The sequence below is a fragment of the Doryrhamphus excisus genome, chromosome 3 (assembly GCF_030265055.1).
Source record: "Doryrhamphus excisus isolate RoL2022-K1 chromosome 3, RoL_Dexc_1.0, whole genome shotgun sequence".
In the NCBI taxonomy this organism is placed as follows: domain Eukaryota; kingdom Metazoa; phylum Chordata; class Actinopteri; order Syngnathiformes; family Syngnathidae; genus Doryrhamphus; species Doryrhamphus excisus.
This window is the reverse complement of record NC_080468.1, coordinates 19175870-19197220: the sequence shown is the minus strand read 5'-3', so window position 1 is coordinate 19197220 and position 21351 is coordinate 19175870. Positions and strand designations below refer to the sequence as shown.

At 38.4% G+C, this 21351-nt stretch overlaps 2 protein-coding genes across 4 annotated transcripts; one reads left to right on the top strand and one right to left on the bottom strand.

The window, feature by feature from the left end:
* Window positions 1-943: 943 nt before the first annotated feature.
* On the bottom strand, window positions 944-8039 carry golt1ba (golgi transport 1Ba). 2 transcript variants are annotated; one of them, XM_058065974.1, is made up of 5 exons: window positions 7892-8039; window positions 6710-6801; window positions 3935-4113; window positions 3593-3674; window positions 944-1140 (listed from the first exon to the last, which is right to left on the bottom strand). In XM_058065974.1, the coding sequence occupies exons 1-5, from the start codon at window positions 7914-7916 to the stop codon at window positions 1102-1104; spliced, it is 417 nt and encodes a 138-aa protein (XP_057921957.1). In that variant the 5' UTR covers window positions 7917-8039; the 3' UTR covers window positions 944-1101. The 2 variants fall into 2 exon arrangements, with proteins under 2 accessions (XP_057921957.1, XP_057921958.1); XM_058065975.1 differs by lacking the exon at window positions 944-1140 and adding an exon at window positions 3329-3380.
* A 332-nt stretch (window positions 8040-8371) lies between these two features.
* On the top strand, window positions 8372-20233 carry recql (RecQ helicase-like). Of its 2 annotated transcripts, XM_058068797.1 has the most exons (16): window positions 8380-8568; window positions 8877-8936; window positions 9201-9425; window positions 9835-10014; window positions 10115-10221; window positions 10329-10527; window positions 11702-11868; window positions 12765-12843; window positions 12942-13090; window positions 14079-14196; window positions 14268-14406; window positions 14503-14594; window positions 14993-15209; window positions 15679-15808; window positions 17959-18105; window positions 19636-19785. In XM_058068797.1, exons 2-15 carry the CDS (start codon window positions 8918-8920, stop codon window positions 18064-18066), a joined length of 1929 nt encoding a protein of 642 aa, XP_057924780.1. In that variant the 5' UTR covers window positions 8380-8568; window positions 8877-8917; the 3' UTR covers window positions 18067-18105; window positions 19636-19785. The 2 variants fall into 2 exon arrangements, with proteins under 2 accessions (XP_057924779.1, XP_057924780.1); XM_058068796.1 differs by lacking the exon at window positions 17959-18105 and having other exon boundaries at window positions 8372-8568; window positions 19636-20233.
* The last annotated feature ends 1118 nt before the right edge of the window (window positions 20234-21351 follow it).

The window sequence follows — 21351 nt, the reverse complement described above, 5'->3', positions numbered from 1 at the left end:
GTTATAGTGTAAAATTCCTAACTTAATTCTCGTAATATTTTGACTTTTTCTCATAAATGTATGGCTTTTATTATAATATTCTTGACTTTATTGTCCTAATATCACAACTTTTTTTCCTCATAAATTTACGGCTTTTATCTCGTAAATTCACAACTTCATTTCCTCTTTTTTTCTCGTAAGTTTATGACTTATCTCGTAAATTCGGCCTTTATTCTTGTAAATTTGCGACTTTATTCTCGTAATATTACAACTTCTTTTCCTTGTAAATTTACGACTTTTATCTTGTTTATTCCTTGCTTCAGTCTTGTGATTTTTTCCCTCATAAATTTACAGCTTTTATCTTATAAATTAAAGATTATAATAAATATAATAAAAAAAATTTCCCCCCAATGTGACCCTAATACCGATACCAATAATTAAAAAAAAAGTTCTGGGTATTAAAAGTTCCTGGGATTCTGGTTGTAAAGGGGCTAATGTAAAAATGTATCACTCCCCTTACATCATGGGCTTGGTTTGTATAAATTACTCTGAACTTTAACGTGCAGTAGAAATACAAACCACAAAGTTTGGCAGGAACCTTTTTTTTTACCCAGGTAAATAATTCCTGGAAATGTTGGTGGAAAATAATGATAATAATAATAATGATGTCAAAAGTACATATCCTTGTGAATGTTATACATTTATGCTTGATTGTTAATATTGTGGGGCTTAGGTGTATGCACTGCATTTTTTTCCTAAGAGGAGGCACAAAAAGGACAATATGGCAATATTTGTTGCAGCACAAAGTGTCTGATTTAAAGCTCCACGTGAGTCATCACGTGACTTCTAATGCTATCGGGATGCCATCAATCCTCCACGTCATGAAAGATTCACTCAATAGGGAAAGCATGACACAGAATTAGAGTAACAGATACGATGAACTATGAATCAGCAGTGAAGACCAGCGACATAACAGTCCTTCTTCATGTTCCGTGTGCAGGAGGGAGTCCTGATCCGTATGCGTCACCAGAGCAACCTCAAAAGGGCCCCATGGCAGATTTCGCTCCTGTGTAAAATCTTTTATGTTCAAACGAAGCCGTCCATGCGTACGAGATGCCTGTGTTATACCATCGTGTTGCTTTCGCTCACTTTGTCCACATACTGACAAAAAAAAAAGAAAAACATGATAAGTTTGATTTTGGGCGGTATGAAATGACACTTGAGCCACTATGCTTACAGCTGTAATGGAGAGCATGCGTGAGTTTAAGGAACACACCACAAGGGAATAAGACAAACACATTTTACATTGAATGTTATTGAAACAACCACATTTGGTGTAATGGTAGATGTTTTCAAATTTAGATGTACTGTACACGCCTGCTTATTTACCCCTTGTGACATACTTCACCTCGTGGTGCGACCTGGACATGTACCTGCGGTGTTTCAGCCATGAGCCACTCATACCAAGGTGACCCGGTTGGGGTGTGATCAAGGAACAGGCTGTGTCCCATGTAGAATGTTAACCTATCCACTAATCTCCTCTCCTGATCCACAGCCGCATCTGCTGCTCCGTGGCCTCTTGGACAGCCCTGCTGGTCCATCACATGGAGTCCCTTCGCCTTCCTGCCTTGTCGTGGCGCCATATTGTTTTGCCATGAAAGCCTCCAATTTCCCGAATCCCTTCTCCCCACCAGCGCCATCTTTTAATCCCAGCCTGAGACGATACTTTTTTTCTGCAGATAGGAAGCCTCAGCTTGTCGTTTTGCCAACATAGGGCGATGCCGCTCAAAAACGTGGTGGGCACGGTCACAAAACACAACAAGCTCTTACAGCAAAGTGTGTCACAAACTCTGTGCTCCCAACTCTCTTGACATCATTAACCAGCTCCTTCTTTTAACAGTAATTCCGGGCTGGTCCCTCACTTTTCTCAAAATCTGAATTCCTGCTGGTGAGGACGAGATGAAAGATTTACTTATATGAATAGAAATGATGGACTGACAGAAGGGCATCAAAATAATTTACCTTCACGGTATGTCACAAGAGGTTCTTACAGGTTTTGATGGAACAAATTCAATGTATGAGAGGGGACACGTTGGTGAATGTTTGTATTTCAGTCTCTGGGCATTTGATGAAAAGGTATCCATTTTACACACTGATTCAGTTGGATGAAATTGTATGAAATTCAATTCACCCCCCCCCCCCCCCCACACACATCGCTATGCTATGCTATGCTATGCTAGAGTTAACCATTACGTACTCTCAAAGTAACCTGTGGTGTGTGCCTTCATGAAACTACGCTAAAAGGAAATACATTTAATATTACAATTTACAGTCACATGAAAAAAAGCAGGACAACTCATTAAATATTTGGTGCTAACAAGACAGAAAAATAATAATACAGTCAAAACTTTTCACCAAAATCTTACCAAAACACATCGTTTATGTTGAAAAAAATGTCCTACTTAAACGGGTTCCACTGTACTGAGTTTTAATGGGGTGTCCTCATTTTTTCACACTGCTGTATGTCCTCATATACAGTTGTCCCTCGCTACAACACGGTTCCAATATTGGACCCTTGCTCGCTCTATTTAAAAAATGTAATAATTAATTTTTCCGGTTTTGTAGTTCAACATTGTCTTTTATTAGTAAAAATATTTGCATATTTAAGCAAATTGTACTTCTTCTTGGCCTAAATGACGCATTTTCAAGCATAAAAATGGCGAAATGAACTAAATTAGAACTAAAAGACGGAAGCAGCATTGTCATTGTTGGCCACTAGGTGTCAGTAATTGTTCAGTGAGACAGGCACCAATCATAACAACAACACCATAACCCACGACAAGCTAAAACTCAACTCTGAACCCCCCTTCCTGTCCTCCACATGTCTACTATACTACTATATGTCTACTATATTAGGGTGATATGAGTATAAAGGCATTTAAAGCTGCCATTACAATAAATTGATGAGGAAATAGCCACCACAGGAAGTACACTGAAAAAGACAATAAACTGCTAACGTCTGAGTCTACTGTATGTTGTGTTATTTATGTGTGATATGTCCTATTTTCTCTGATTTTGGTGACTATAGGGCTGTTATTTCATGTCCAGAGGGCTCTAATAAGGTTCATTCATTCATTCATTTTCTACCGCTTTTTCCTCACGAGGGTCGCGGGGGGTGCTGGAGCCAATCCCAGCTATCCCTAATAATGTCTCTAATAATGTTAAAAAATGATTTCTATATTTCACTTATTAATATTGAATGCTATGTTACAGAAATTCAACGCACTAAACGAGGGACGACTGTACTTATTATTGTGATACGTCTAGTCAAGTGTGAGCATGCATGGAAAATCGGCAGTGACTGACCACAACTGCTGATTATCCTCAGAGCCTTATGAATGCTTCAAAAAAAAATGTAAAAAGACAAAAAACGATCTGTAACTACACAATGAGTAACCGTTATGTCCAGAGACTAAAGCACACATTAACCCAGCTCTTTTTTTCCTGACATATTCAGGGACATCCAGGAAATAAAAGTGTTTCTTCATGTATGCTGTACAGTGGCTGTGGTGAACCGTCATGCTGTGAGAAAATACGGTGTACAAATACTTACTGCACTGATGAAGGGAAGGTTGAGGATGGAGCCAAGGACAGGTATTCTTCTGATGAAGCCGACCACCACAGGGAAGAAGCCTCTAGAAAAAAGACGTCAGTGTTGGTATCGACCTTGTTGTTATTTATTATTATTAGAATATTGACTTTTGTTTTGCCAGGAAGCACAAATGAAAGGAAATACAGCTGGAATAGGTGCAGATTCGGCTAAATCTAAAAAGTTTTCTGTGCGGATTATTGTGTGTAGCTGCTCTACAGGAGACCACAACTCAATACAAAGTGGTGAAAAATGAGCATAATAGATCCCATTAAAAGATTCACCGTATTTTGTGTCATCTCTTACCTGAACAAGAGGAAAAAGCCGTATATCTCCAGCACGACACCGATAATGGGCCAGCCAATGAGTACTACAAACACACCCCCCAGGAAGAAACCGGTAGCTTTCATTTTGTGCTTTTGGAAAAAGAAACGAAAGGTCCTTTCTAGGCCAATGACAAAGGCCAGTCCTGCAACAAATAGGATCTAGTAGGAAAAAAAACACATTGTACATCATTACATTGACTATCTACAGTAATTGAACATCACAAAAAGTAACAGATATGAATACAAAATATATTCACAATCCTGTGGCCTGTTGCACAAAACTAGGATAAGCAATTAAGCCGGGATATCTTGGGTATCCTGTCATCCTGGTATCAAGTCACCATGGAGATTTATTCTGTGGAGTTAGCCTACTTTTGTGCAACGGGCTTAAACACAAAGGAACGTTATGATGCCATTCACAACATTTACAGTCATAGAATGGATCAGCTTGTTGCATTATTACCATTGCACAGCTTGCGTTCACATATTCAATGAATATTGCTACAGTGGATCCCCCGTTTAAGTCGAATTGGCCACTTGACATCAACAAAAGTGGATGTTGACAGAACTGAACTTGAAATTAGGTGTTGCTTAACCATTTACGTACATGCAACTTTGGCCATTCACATCAGGAGAATGGGTGACAATGAAGGATTTTTCAACCTACGGCAGTTTGCTAATGTAGGTTTCCTCCATTTGTGCTTATTTTTAATTTTGATTCTTCTGTTTTCAATTGATATTTTAGACTCTTATTAAGATTAAGATTAAGATTAAGATATGCCTTTATTCGTCCCTCAGTGGGGAAATTTGTATTGCACAGCAGCAAGAGTACAGAGTCAGTTAAGCAGTACAAAATACACAATATAGAAAAATAAACAATATAAACGACCCAAGTATTAACAAAAATCAACAGTTTTTCCCAGAGTTATATACAATACAGTATGTAGATAATATGAGACGAGATGAGATATATGACCAGTCTATACACTGAGATCTTGTTAGAGAGTTAATATGAGGCATTATGGAAATACTTCACATAGAACTTAGTATATTGCATTTAGAGCCCTTAATATTGCACATGGAGGTTGATCAGATATTGCACAGTGAATGGGGTCTGGAAAGTAAAAGTAGTCAGTATAGTATATAGCAGGGGTGCTCACACTTTTTCAGCATGCGAGCTACTTTTAAAATGACCGAGTCAAAATGATCTACCCACTACAAAAATGCAAAACATCTATTTATTTTCAAATGTATTGAGGATTATTTGTACGTACAATGTATGTTGATGTACCTTACATAACCAAATGAGCCAATATTGCAAAACACACATAATTAACTATTAACATTTTTTGTAATTACCTGAGTTTACTTTGATGACTTGCACTGAATTGAACCAGCCAGGGATGCATAGTCCGGACAGTAGCTGCTGATAGCCAGCCTCAAGCACACTTCCAAATGTTTATCAGTCATGGATAATATCCGTATCATAATATCCGTATAATATTCCATATCCGTATGGAAGTGATATGTTTTTTGCCTTTTTACTTGGTCCAGTTTTTGCCTTTTTACTTGGTCCAGCTCCTTCACTCATTTTAGTGACCATAAACTTTAGCGAGGGCTTAAAATCTCGCAATTCGCCGACTAGCTTAGCACTTTGCATCGTTGTTTACGCATGAGCGGTGACCTAAAGGTCAAAATTCAGTTGTCATCTGATTGGTTGTCCTGTATGTCAATCAAGTAACGGGGATGGATGATAGGCTGACATCGTAAGTTCTGCTGCACTTAGAGACGTTGTTTGATTTGATTGGTCGCCCGAAGGGCAACATTCAGTTGTCATCTGAATGGCTGCCCTGTATGTCAATCAAGTGACGGCATTGATGCTGGGATGATATTTTTTTAATGTCACGCCGCGATCGACCAGCGATCGACCAGTACCACCTCCGCGATCGACCGGTAGATCGCGATCGACTTAATGAGCACCCCTGGTATATAGTATATATATAGTATATATAATTATCTAACAGAGAAGCTTATAATTCTGTTTTATGTCTTGACTACAACGACAAAGTTGTCATACATGCACAAATATTTCTTCCAGTAGTTAACAATCCCCACAAAATTTTATAAATGGATGCATTTTGTTTATATGTTATTTCGAAGCTTACTTTGCACTGAACAGGAAGTCATACAATGCTAATTGTAATGCTATGTAGACAGTAGTCAGGTTGCTGCTTGAGTTAAGTTTCACAGATATTTCATAGAAATTACATTTTTGGGTCACAAATCTATGTTGACCATGTACGTCAACGTCAACATAAGTGGGTGCTTTTAGTAATAAGAACACAGTGGATAGGGACTTGATGAGTTGGTCAACTTAAAAAGGGTTCCACTGTATTAGAATATCACATTTTGTTCACATTTTCTATGAATAAGGCAACAGTATTGCTATTATGAATAACTGTCCAAACATCAACACCAGTGTTTCCCAACCTTTTTTAAGGCACACACCTCTTGAATGGCAGTATGAATGGCAACAGGTGGATACACAAGTTAATTACGTACCTTCTGCCATCTAGTGGAAGAGTATTTCATTGTTCTGACTGTCACTCATCTTCGCTAAAGATACATTATTTGTACAAAAACTCTTTTTGGACCAATTAAGTGAATTTTGTTAATTTCCCGCCACATACCACAAGAGTGCCAGAACACATTGGTTGGGAATCACTGATCTGTACAATAGAAGGAAAACACTCACATTCCCAATCGCCAGGAGTGCTTTGTCAAAGAACAGGATCATCCCAAAGAAGAGGAAAAACACGCCAAAGCCTGTTAATCCCATTCCGATTTCTGTTGGACACACACTTAAATCAGATTTTTGTAGTTGATGTGGAACGCACGTGATGTGGAAAGCACTCATAGGTGGCTCAGTCTTGCTTGTGACATAAAAAAAACTAAATAACACAAAAAAGCAACAGAAGAAAGGTTTGTATTTGTTTTGTTTTTGTATTAAAAATGACATGCAAATGTGTCATAGCCAATTAAGAAAGTTAGATAATCATGTCATCCAGTGATGCGGCCAAGTCAATAACAACAGGGTACATATTCATCAACATTTCATTGCAATTTATCAAAATAAAGATAAAACAAAACAGCCTGTTTACTTGTATGGGGTTTAAACATTTTAAGACCAGCTAAACAGGAAGTCAACCCTACTCCACTGGTGCAACGACATTTTACAAATACAGGGGAAAGCTTTGAACTTGTCTATTTGGGGTGTCACAACATTCTGCAAGATTAAAACGTGACAAGATTTCTCATACAAAATATAATAATATATAATATCATAATATATGCCGGCCCTAATATATTCATGCATGCGCCTCCAAATAGTCAGAAAGATAGTTCACTAAGTGTTTGTTACACAGAACAATGGCATGAATGGAGTGAGACCGTGTCACTCATACAGTTTGTTTGTCTCAGTGGGTGGAGGCGGGGTTGCTAGCATGCACACAGAGTGCAGAAGAGTGTAACATGGTATAAATTAAAGTAACAGTAGCAAATTCCAGTATGTTGTTATATTTTTGGGGATTTCTGTCTACTTTTCTTAGAACCTCCTCTCCTAGACCCAATCACGCTTCCTCTGAAAATGATCACTTTGCATATTTACTTCCTATTCTACGCTGCATGATTCTAATTCAATTTTATTATGCTATATTGTTTTTACCTGAAGCACAAATAGTTGTCTTTTAAACGCATGTTGCCACGAGCAGTGCCAATTAGATGCTCACTACATGCAGAAACCTTAGCACACAAAACAAGTAATAGAAGCTAGAGTCGCTGTTTCGCTGGGAATGCTACAAGCTAGCTGTGGAATTAAATAGCCGGTCTTTTCTCGTTTTATTTAACACAAGCGGTGCACAACATTCAAAATCCTTACTTTGTGAGTCCGTTAGGGATATCATCTTGGCACAAACTCGACGACCGAGCGTAAAAGACAATTTTTAAGTGCTCATCTAAAAAGTATTATACTCCAGATGACAGCTGCCACTGCAGCAACAGCCACGTTTTCCGGAAACACACCCTCGTACAATGACAACTTCCGGAAAAGCATTGTGTTGCCTTCAGAGCGACGTTTTGGTTAACACTTTTACTGTCACATTTACAATATACAAATGCAATATAATTAATAAACGTATAACGTATAATATATTTATAGATTTAATGAATTGATGTACTAAGTTGTAATATATTTGTTGAGAAGATTTCTAAAGAGATTCGGATTTTTGTAACGATGTGTTTCTTGAATGCAACACTGAATGCTTATCTTTTTTTTCATTGACGCTGTCAGGCACGTCATATATTAACATTTCCATATTATGGCTAAGGCCTTGGTTGATTTTATATCAAATACATATTAAGTAATTACTGTACCTGTTAAGAAAATGGCTGATTTTTAAAAAACTTTATTAGCGTTGAAATAAAGCATATTGATAACCTGTGAGACAAAACCCAGGGCAGACTTGGCAGAACCACAAGGGTACTCAAATGTTGAACCATAGCAACCGTGAAAGTGGGTTCAGCAACAAGGAAAGCGGTGTGAATAGTGTTTGAATGGTCAGTATTATCGGCTATTCCTCGACTAATTGCTTTGGTAGTTGAATAAAATGTCGACGCGGTGCTTCAGTAAGTGGGTATGAATATGAATTGATGAGGTAATAGTTAATTTCCTCGTTCACGTGCGCATTGCCTTTGACTCCTGCTCAGTGAAGTTAGCCTGGCTAGTTTGCTGTATAATAAAGGAGGAAAAAACACTAACCTGCTGATGTAAATAATGTAAATGTGTATGTTTTGAACTGTTCAGGTTTTGAAGACAACTAATAAATAAATACCTCACAAAATAACATTCATTTTATGTGTTGCAGGAATTCTATTTATACATCTAATAGTTCCGTTCATCATTATCATGGATGATCCCACTAATGGTGAGTCTGTGTTGTAGTATCCACATAATGGAGGTTAACAGCATAAGGGCACAGGGGAGTTACTAGAAAGGGAGGGAGAGACATAATTAACAATGGAGGTGTTAGCCTCAAAGGATGTCTCTGCAGGTGCAAGACCTGGCTGGCATTGTATACACGGTACTAGGCTGTTGGTATTAAAGCTGTTTACACATAAAACACAAACCATACATAACTACTCTCACAATTAAATGATGAATAATATCATTGTGAAATGTTCCTTTCCAGATGTTCAGAAAGAGCTGGAGTCGGTGGAGGCAGAGCTTGAGTTGGTGGAGCTACAGATCGCGGAGCTTCGTGAGAAGAAATCCGAGTTGACTTCCCGTAAGAATGTGCTGCTGTGCAAACTGGAAGATGCCTGTGAATCTGCGTCTGCGTCATCTTCATCAAGCCAGTCTTCCAAAGCTGGTTCAGTCATGAACAAGGAGGAAATGGAGCAATATGATTGCACAGGTACGCAGCCTGCTCTGACCTTCATTTAAACATATGTTGAGGATTGACTGCTATTGATAATTCAGCAAAAAGTAGGAGATGTAGTTATTATAGTAGCATTTTTTGGGATGGTATTGGTTCAATAGTGGCCAGAATATTTGTTGCATGGGTGTTTTTAGACCTATATGATAAGTACATGCAGAGGGTATCTCATTGGTATCACTGCTTCCGCCACAAATGGAAAAAAACAGTGGATGGGTTAATACTGATAATGCACTGTGTAATATTGTTATGTACCCCTCAATAGTGTTTGCTCTGTAAAGGACACTTATTTTATTACTTTCAGTGTATTATTTTATGTTCTGTTATTGTTTTTATTGACTTAAAATATTTCTTTTAATTTTTTTCCTCATGTCCATCACCTTGCCAGATTTTGCGTGGTCTCCGGATGTGACTCGGCAGCTAACAGAGTCGTTCCAGCTGTCCAAATTCAGACCCCTGCAGCTGAGGGCCATCAACCTGACAATGGCAGGGAAAGATCTGTTTCTTGTGATGCCCACTGGCAGAGGAAAAAGCCTCTGCTATCAGCTCCCGGCTATTTGTTCTGACGGTACACTGAAATCGGAGAACACATCCCACAATTGATGAAATGCAATAATCGGGTATGTCATTGGAATACACATGGCTGAAGAACGTGTGTGTGCACGCAGGTTTTACATTGGTCGTCACCCCTCTGGTGTCACTAATGGAGGATCAGATCATGTACCTGGAGTCCATTGGGGTGTCAGCAGTAATGCTGAATGCTTCCAGTGGCAAGGTAATACTTTGGAACCCGTTTATTTTCACGTCCCTTAGAAATAGGCAGTGAAATCAAAAGAAAGGCACCCATACCAAATCCCAGTTATACTTCTTATCTCTTTACAGGAACACTCTAAGGCAGTAATGGCTGGTATGATTGACAAGAAGGCCCCATTTAAGATGATTTATGTGACTCCGGAGAAGATTGCCAAGAGCAAGATGTTTATGTCTCGTTTGGAGAAAGCCAACAATGCCTCTCTGCTGAGTCGCATCGCTGTGGACGAGGTACACTGCTGCAGCCAGTGGGGACATGACTTCAGACCAGGTAAGGGCTTCTAAATGTCAAAAAGGAAACTAGAAAGTACAGTAAACCTCGGATATATCGGACTGGGATATATCGGAAATTCGCTCACAACGGACAGATAAAAAAGAACCGATTTTTCTGTAATGCATTTCCAATAAAAATTCATTGCATATATCGGATTTTTTATAACGGATTTCGCCTATTTCGGACAAAATCTCCAGTCCCGTTCCAATGCATTTCCATGAAATTTCCCTGGCATATATCGGATGGCCGCATCGTGGCGCTCCGATTCGCCGAATCGTGACAGGCCGCTATACGACGTCATTTGCAGCGTTTGCAGCGTTGCCTGCGCGTCCAGGTACATTGGAAACATAGTCAAGGAAGTGCCTTTTTATAACGGATAAAATCCCATTTACGCATATACCGGATATAAATCCGATATATGCGTAAAACGGACATTTTCCGGTATACGCATATAACGGATTTCGCTTATATCGGACAAAACCAGTGGGAACAATTGAATCCGATATATCCGAGGTTTACTGTAGTTTTTTTTTCATTAAGCTGTACAATTAGCTCATTTGCCTGCAAAGATATATTTATAATTTTTTTCAACTTGACCGCTTGCTCCCAAAGACATATTTACACATCTTTTTTGCACGAGAAGCACAGAGAGGTGATGATGCAACTCTACAATAGAAGAGAGCATGTTTGATGCATTTTTAAAGGGGCCCATTCTGCTTTTTTTCCCACTTTTCTGACCTATAAATGTAGTTAGAATGTTGTATTTTTGTGTTAAATGATGCCAAAGTTTGCGACAATGAGGTTTGCACATTTGGAAGTGAGCGCTGAAAGATGTTTGGGATGGCTCATAACGCTCAGTTTCCAAAGGCGTGGTAAAACCGTTCCTTTGTGACATCATAGAGAGGTGGACTTCCTTATATGGTTCATAGTTCAGTTCATAGTATTTTGCTCAAACTTGCCTTGCCTCTTCTACTGCTGATTACTAAAGAACATCTTTCTGATGAAACCTTTTTTTGGTACATACCATGTCTCTATAACCCTAGAACACAATATTCTGTGTGTTTTGAAAAATCTGTCAAAATCATCCAAAATGGCCGGTACCGATAGGGACGGCTTTTGGAAAAAGTGCTGTGATTGAGTGAGTTAAAGGCGTATGTGTTACCTTCTGCAGATTACAAACTTTTAGGCATCCTGAAGAGGCAGTTCCCCAAGGTACCACTGATTGGGCTCACAGCCACAGCGACTAGCAGCATCCTCAAAGACTGCGGCAAGATTCTGTGTGTAACAAAGCCAATCACACTCACGGCCTCCTTCAACCGAAGCAATCTCTACTATGAGGTATTAGTAGCCGTGATAGCAATACTGCTGAAACCAAATGTTCCCATTGAGCCAATGAACTAGGTTCAAGGATGTAGTACTGACAAACTGTAGTTCACAGAGTTTAAAATATGAAAATAGTTTATGGTTATGGTAACGTTCTAGTTCAGGGGTGGGCAAACTACGGCCCGGGGGCCACATCCGGCCCGCCAAGTGTTTGAATACGGCCCGTCCAATCTTTCAAAAGTATTTAATTTAAAGTCAACATACAACCTGGCATCATGGCCTGAGCCAACCTTTTGATGGTTGTATCAATTTCGTTGTTTGACATGGTCTGTTGTTTACAAAGTGCTCCTGAAAAAAGAGACACAAGCACATAATAATAATAATAAAAATTCAAATAATAATTATTATATTATTATTATAACTATTATGATTATTATATTTATTATATTAATGCTAATTATTATATTAATTATATATAATAATATTGTTATATTTGCATATTTTACATAATAATAATATAATAATTATTATTTTAATTTTATTTTAATTATTATAATATTTTATTATTTTTAAAATATTTAAATATAAATGTAAAATAATAAATAATAATAGCAGATTGCATGACAATTTTACAGATACAATAATACCAGGTGGACTGTTACGTGTAAAATATATAGTCCCCCCCCCCCAATGCGGCCCGCGCGTCAAAAAGTTTGCCCACCCCTGTTCTAGTTAATTTTAAGTGTATTAAGAAGATAAGATTAAAGTACATCACTTGTTTACGCCTGCACAATTTGATATGGTATTGGATAATACTCATGTGGGTACACACTGGACTGGTCGCCAGTCCATCCCAGGATACATATGAACAAACGACCATGTTGTAATCTCAGCATCTTTTTGTCTCCCAGGTTCGTGTTAAATCTTCTGACAGCACATTAATAAATGACATTGCCTCACTGATTAAGAACCGATACAAGGACCAGTCAGGTAAGCGTGAATACTCCACCACAGCAACCCTCAAAAAGGCTTATAATTCAAGCTGTGAATTTGAAGGGAATAAAAATAATTGTATTCTTCCACCACAGGCATCATATACGTGTTCTCTCAGAAGGATGCAGACTCCGTGTCTGCTGAACTCCGACAAAGGAATATCTCGGCCTATCCCTACCATGCAAATATGGAACCTGATGATAAGTCTCGTACTCATCACAAATGGACCTCTGGCAAAATCCAGGTATGTGGAATTTATGATGTTTCAGACAAGACACTGAAGTGAAACTTTTTAAGTTGAATGTACTTGAAGTAAAACAATCCGGAAGGCAAAGAAAACTTTTTCAAAAGTATAACAAGCCAGACACCGAACCTCTGAAGTGTAGAGTCTTGGATAAGAACATCCTGGCCTCAGCCAGAACACTGAAGGTAGGTCATAGGTGGGTCTTCTGGTATGATGATGACCCGAAACATAGAACCAAGGCAACAAAGGAGTGGCTTAAAACCTCTTCAGACATGCATTTTTGCTGGGCAAAAAAAAAATAAGCTAGTAAAATAAAAGTAAAATACTAATAATAATATTAGTAAAATAAGCTAAACTAAATTAGCTTCCTTTACTCCACACATAAAAATAAAGTGGACAGGTTTTTTTTGGTTATGTTTTTTTTCTCATTTTTGATGATTTTTGCATCTTTCAATCCACTCCGCCATGATCATCTTATCGGCTTTTATGCAAGGATCAGATGTGAAACATAATTTCTTGATTGTGATTGGCTCATTGGGAACCAATCATGAACCAGAAGTGCTGACATCATCCAAATCCTGCGTTTCTATTGATTGACAGACGCAAATATGTCACATGCACTTTGGGTCTGAAGGGTTTTAAAGACAGGGATTCTCAACTGGTGGGTCCGGATTCAAAAGTGGGTCTCATACAGCTTGTCCAAAGTATTTATTAATAATATTATAGTAATGGTAATGGTTTTATTTCATTTGAACATGCATCAGATTACAATTGAGTGCATCACATAATCATTTATTATTGTTTATTAATAATAAAAAAATACAAAACAAATACCAATTAAAGTAATATATGGTAAATAAAAAATACAACCAATGTTTGACTTGTTTTGTGCATATTTATTTTATTAAATGTGTTTCTCTATAGTTTCTCCATCTCCACTGTATGTTTAAAGTGCTATAAAGTTTAATATGAGTGTTGGTGCCACCAGGTGGTGGTCGCCACGGTGGCATTTGGCATGGGCATTGACAAGCCCGATGTCAGGTTCGTCATCCATCACACCATCAGCAAGTCAATCGAGAATTACTATCAGGAGAGTGGGCGTGCAGGTACAGTAGACGCACTAAGATCACTAATAAGTCATGAAAAAAATGCCAGAAGTCTTTTTTTTCCTCCGCAGGTCGAGATGATCGACCAGCAGACTGCATTGTCTACTTTGGTTTTGCTGATATCTTCCGCATCAGCACCATGGTGGTGATGGAAAATGTGGGTCAACAGAAGCTGATGCAGATGGTGTCTTACTGCCAGAGCGTGGACAGGTACTGTCGGGTACTGTCGGGTACTGTCGCGCCTTCTCAGGACTTCACACCGTAATCCCATAAAGCCTCACGGGATCTTTTTCTTGCCGTTGCCAGGTGTCGCCGCTCCGTCATGGCTGTTCATTTTGACGAGGTGTGGGATGACGTAGGATGCAACAGCATGTGTGATGCTTGCCGCAGTGGAAAAGGTTTGTGTGAAATCCATCTCTTCGGGGGGGGAGGACCTGGAAGATCGCAAAGTCTTGATAAAATCCAGGCAAAGCCCCTCTTACTTAGCGGCAGTATTCATTCATATTTTTCAAAGGATTGTTCCCTTGTACTTGGCTGGTAATAACATTTGTATTCATACCTCCGGGCGGCCTTGTAGATCAGATTAAGATTAATATGCGAGTTAATGAAATTAACATAGGAGATGGTGCAAGTACCCTGATTAAAAATTTTAATATTTTATAACTCAAAACTATGTATTTGTATCAGTGGAAAACCTATACTGAAGTAACTTAATAGGCTATGATTTTTTTTTTTTTTTTTTTAATTGTAATACCGCCCTCCTGTTATCGTCTGACTACCATGTCGATATTTTCAGACTTCCTTACCGTGGATATTACCCAACATGCCAAGGAAGTGGTGCAGATTTTGGAGCTGGCAGCATCCATGCAGGAGAAGCTGACGCCTCTAAAGTTGGTGGAGGCCTGGATGGGGAAGGGCCCCGCCAAGCGCAGGAAGTTAATCGAGACCACCACTCTGTCTCGGTTACAGGTTGAGGATGTGGTCATCCACCTGCTGCTCCACGAATACCTCAGGTTACTTTTTATCTTATGGGGAGTTTTAAAAAATAATAGTAATGGATGGAGACGGAGAAACGGAAATGTGGAATGTACAGTCTGATAGCTTGTTTGAATTAAGGTGACGCCATTGAAAATGGTTTGACCATAGCTTTACATTTATTTGCATTGACTATTTTTAAGTTTTTAAGGCATTTTAGCCCTCCAAAAATCACAGAATTTTAAATTCTGCACCAAAATTGAATGTTTTCTTAATCCTGTAACTATGAAAATGTAACACCCTGTTTAGAATACCCTCTTCTAGAATAGAATATGATATAATACTATGAAATTAAAGTACATACAAGTCATCATGCATCATTGTAGGACCTTACATAAAAGCTATAAAAGAGCCTAAAAACATAACAATGGTGCCATTCAATAGGCACCATGATGATGTGTAATACTTTGAAATCCCATCTTTCATTGTTCTGTGTGTCGCAATCAGGGAGGACTTCAGTTTTACTCCATACACGACTCACTTCTACTTAAAACTGGGCCGCAAAGCGCCCCTGCTGAAGAGCCCCACTCACACGCTGAGCATGAAGATGCGTGCAACATATGCACACCATTCAGGGGTAGGTTTTAATAAGTGTCATTTGAATTGCTTTAGTCAAGTGTTACTTTATGCATGACCATTTATTTGCTTCAGTGTAGAGAACGTTATATTATATTTCGTTATTTTTCAGCAAAATCAGTCCCAGATATTGAATTGATTTAGCAAAGCACACCCAGTGCGACCTCCTCAGATGGCAAATCCTTATTTCACAGCCTCAAAATGCAGAGAACGTGTTATATATGATCTCTGTTATCAGAATTGTATGCAGTTTTCTAACAAGAACTAGAGAAGCTCGGTTGTCTTTAAAAAGGACGCAGGGAATAAATATCTGGCTCTGATTTTCATGCTCCTTCTTTACCTTTAGCTCTCCTGTTTGTGACAAATGAGTGATTTCAGTCCGTTCTCTTTGTTGCATTTTCTCTAACCACTTTCTTCCTTCTCCCAGTGGCTATAGTGTTTCTTTCATTAGTGTCTGTTAGAATATTCTGGCATTTAATGTGTGCGTTAGAACATCTTAAGGTAAGTCACCATTGAATCAAATGCTTTGTTATGTGTTTGTTTATTGCTGTGTTTTATTAGGAAAATATTGCATTCAGTGACATTTCATTCGTTACCGCAACATAAATGAAACGTTCCAAATGCTCCAAACACAGAAATGATACAAAACCAAAAATACACAAACAACATAAAACAAATGCAATGGGTAAATGCTGCAAATTACAAATTCTGCAGTCACACAAATATTCATTCATTTATTCATTTTCTACCAATTTGGACTGGCCAATTAACCTTAAAGAATTAGCATGTTCTTGGAATGTCGGAGGAAACCGGAGTACCCGGAGAAAACCCACAAATGCACGGGAAGAACATGCAAACTCCACACAGAGATACCCGCAATTGAACTGGGGTCTCCTAGCTGTGAGGCCTGCGTGCTAACCACTCGACCACCGTGCAGTCCAGTCACACAAATCGTGCAAAAAAAAATCAAAATATGTAGTTACAAATTTCCGCGAAAATCATCACCCACATTGATTGATTGATTGGGTTTTGACATCTGCGCAATGTGGGGTTGGAACTCCAATACTCGATTATAAATGAAAGATGAAACAATCTTAATCTTAATTTATGGTGTCGATGTGGTTTTTGGAGCGTTTGGACGTTGCTGCATGTTTGCCCCAGTCGGCCGCCATACTGCTTAATCATCAATGAAAGGACTTGCGTCACGTAATTTACAGTAGAGGAATATTCATACAGTTAGCTCAGCATGGAGCACCTCCATCTGATGGTAGCAAATAACTTTTCCAAAAATGGAGATCATCTTGGCGAGGGATTGCTAAACTGAGCAATCAACTGTGCGCTGTGAATGTATATTTTGACTATTTGGTTGTGATAACGAGGAGAGGCGTGGTCTTTTATCACAGTTAATTGGTTCCGGACCTGACTTCGATATGTGAATTTTAGGAATTTTAGAAATCAATATTTAATAAATTTAATATTTTTGTGGTTGCACCATAAATATTGTTTTTACAATTATTCGAGCCCTGTGGACACTAGACAGAATTATTCTTTGTTTGCGCAGGCTCTGGGATCATTGCAAGGACACGCCACTTTAAACCGAACATGCTACCAAGCTAACTAGTTAGCCTCCAGTGAATTTTTTCTAAACTTAAGGGTTTCAAAATGAATGGGGACGAAGGACGAAGCCAAAAAGTTACCACTTCCACACGGAATGGGAGGAGAACTTATTTTTCACTGTGATGGCGGACGACATTCAATGGGTGCAAATAGTCAATAGGAATAAAGGAACAGCGACTAATTGTAATTGAAGCTATAAGTAATAATGTAATACGGCGTGCCAGACTTTGGACACCCCTGCCTTTTCTGTAGTGGTATTACAGTACTGGAGGAATCAAGTATATATTTGGGCATTTGAAAGTCTCTGAATAGTGATAATTATTCTTGAAATCACATGCTCAGTTTAGCAATCATCCTTATACCTCATGTTGTTTCCCTTCGGGACCATGCCGTTTAAGGAGAATCCCTCCTTTTGGATTTGAAATCCTGTGGATGGACATATGCAGCTATTTTCTTGATTGATTCCCACATCGTCCACAGCCCTCAGCCAAGTTTAAGCCCTCTCAGGTAAAGACTGTTGTTAATGGCCAACAGGTAAATACCACGGGAGACCAGGGAAAGACCCAAGTGCTAAAGAGATCAGTTGAGAGTGCTGGAGAAACCCCAAGAAAGTCCAAGAAAGTCAAGGCAGACCTCACATAGTAGCACAACCCAATCCCACCCAGAGGAGAAGCTGACTAAGTACAGTCTATCATTCTTTTATTCTGCTCGTGGCATGGCAATCTACAGATACTGGAATGTGGTTTTTTTTTGTAAATCTTTGATAAATGCTTCCTCATCTTGTATCGAACACAATTCATTCCGAAGCGCTGCAGGTTGTCATTTGTTTGGCCGTCAAAAACAGTTTTCTGAAACAAATTAATCAGTTGCTGTCAACCGAAAAATTGATCTTATTATTATTATTATGTGTTGTATCATAGGAAAACCTATACTGAAGGGACAGGAACATCAGATTTAATTTAATTTAGCATCATCCACCAGTACTAGCCTGGACTTGTTTTTCAGAAAGTTTGTGTACTAATCAAATATGCACATTAGTACTCAATAAGGTCCACAAATCTTCTGTTTATGCTTTCCACGTAGTATCGGCATTAGGAACCAAATATGAGGTGAAAGAAAAAGTGTAAAAATATAAAAGTACAAAAAGTACATTGTGAGACAAGAAGGTGCAGGTGGGTTTTCTCCATGCGTATTATTTTTATTTTTGTATCTATAATAATGACTAAGGATGAAGGATATACATTTTGGAAATATGAGCCATATTTCCCAAATTGATATAGTTTGCATCAAATTTCATATACAGTAAACCTTGGATATATCGGATTCAATTGTTCCCACTGGTTTTGTCCGATATAAGCGAAATCCGTTATATGCGTATACCGGAAAATGTCCGTTTTACGCATATATGGGATTTATATCCGGTATATGCGTAAATGGGATTTTATCCGTTATAAAAAGGCACTTCCTTGACTATGTTTCCAATGTACCTGGACGCGCAGGCAACGCTGCAAACGCTGCAAATGACGTCGTATAGCGGCCTGTCACGATTCGGCGAATCGGAGCGCCACGATGCGGCCATCCGATATATGCGAGGGAAATTTAATGGAAATGCATTGGAACGGGACTGGAGATTTTGTCCGAAATAGGCGAAATCCGTTATAAAAAATCCGATATATGCAATGAATTTTTATTGGAAATGCATTACAGAAAATTTGGTTTTTTTTTATCTGTCCGTTGTGAGCGAAGTTCCGATATATCCGAGTCCGATATATCCGAGGTTTACTGTAATTGCGTATCAAATTGTTTACCGTTTTTTCATTGTTACTTATTATAGATTAAAAAAATTATATCTGTGATTAACTGGGATTACAAGTTAACGACGGACAATGCGATTAATTGTGATTTAATATTTTTAATGGATTGACAGCTCTAAAATGGACACATTTATTCTCACAGTACGACAAAATGTTACAATATTTTCCGAAATTATCTTGTAATGTCGCAACATCTAACAGATGTGTTATGAAGTTCAATAAGTATAAATTTGTTAGAAAGCCAATGATCATAAATCATCATAAAGATCACAATGGCGGTTCTGGGTGTGATATCTTCTCCCTAAATGTATAAAGGTCTTTCTTGACATTTTATTATATGTGGTTGATGCAACAGCATATTTTCAAGTTCTTCTATAACACTTTTTGTTTCTTCCAGGATGCTTCACCTTCAAGTAAGGAGAATATCGATATGGTCACTGACTCCATTGCCCCTTCAAAGCAGAAACCAAAAGCCCACAAGGACCCATCCAGGCAAACTGAAGACAAGGGGACACACGTTATGGCCCAACATGTCTTTCAGGTGGACGTTGAAATGAACGTACCAAAATGCAAATCCACCCCCCCTCAAAGAGCGACAAGGAAACCCCACGCTGACGGAACTTATGTGGTGTCTTCACCCACGGCATCCAGCTCCCCATCCCGGGCGTCCGTTATTTCCAATACTGCAGCGGAGGAGTTGTGTGACTTGAGGAAGTACTACAGCAAACAGCTTCGGAGGATAAACTACATCTCCCATGAATACCTGGGCCAGCCCGCTGAGGCGGGGGTGCTGGCTTGTATCCGGGAACCGTTCAAGTCCCTGCGACTGCCACGGAGGAGGACCATCACGCAGACAGCCCGAAGTCTTTGGACACGTGTCAGTGGTCGCAGAAGGCTGGTACACAGGTGATCTAATCACAGTTTTTTCTGCTGCAGTTTTATTGGAAAACATACAAAAAAAAGAAAAAAAGTCTAATAAATTGACTGGGCACTAATCAGTCGTTTATTGGGATGAATTGATTCCAGACCCAATGGTGATCAGTGAATTTCTGCAAAGTAGGATTCAATATTAAGGGTATTTTTCATAGTTGCCACATACAAAACCTGGTACTAACTTTCTAAATCTGACATTTACCATTATTAGAGCCCTCTGGACATTATATAACACCCCCATAGTCACCTTAACACTCATTATCCAATATAGGAGATAAGATCCCTCAGTGGGGAAATTTGCATTGCACAGCAGCAAGAGTACAGAATCGGTTAAGCAGTATAAAAATACACAATATAAAAAAAATAAACAATATAAACAACCCAAGTATTAACAAATCAACAGTTATATACAATACAGTATGCAGATAATACGAAACGAGACAATATGCATGTCTGTGTCCTCTACGTGAACCATTACACCGTGTTTCGCCTGGTTGCGTATGTGCAGTACTACACTTGACATTATCATCCTACTGCTTATATTATATGGAGGACCAAAACTGCCAAAATAATAAATAAATAAAAGTGGAAATAAAAACAAAAATGAAAAAAATATCAAAAAATTAAATACAAAAAAATTAATATAAATGGAAATAAAAACAAAAATAAAAAAATATATACATAAATAAATAAATAGAAGCAAAAATAAATACAAAAATAAAAAAGATTCAAAAATTAAAAATAAATACAAAAGTAATAAATGTAAAAATAAATGTAGAAATAAATACAAAAATAAATATATAAATAGAATTACATATCAATAAATAAATAAAAGCACTCTGCTCTCATATGTATTTATTTCATGCAGCAGACAATGTCAGCTTGAAATGCAGAAGGAAAAACTATTCAAATGAGGGGGCGGTCCTAAGTGTGTCTTGGGTTGAACTGTTCGCCTATTGGTTGATCGACATGTGAGTTCGAAAATCGACTAGGTATGCCTGCAAACAGCCACAGCAAGAGGAAGTATACAGAGAGAAAAGTATACATTTACCGGGACAATAATGGCGGGGTCCACCAGGAAGTCGGTGTCCGAGCTGGAGATTGCAGCCATATTTACCGCCATTGAGAGTGGTGTGGTGACTTTGGCGTTTTTTATTGTTTTTTTATTTTTGTATTTATT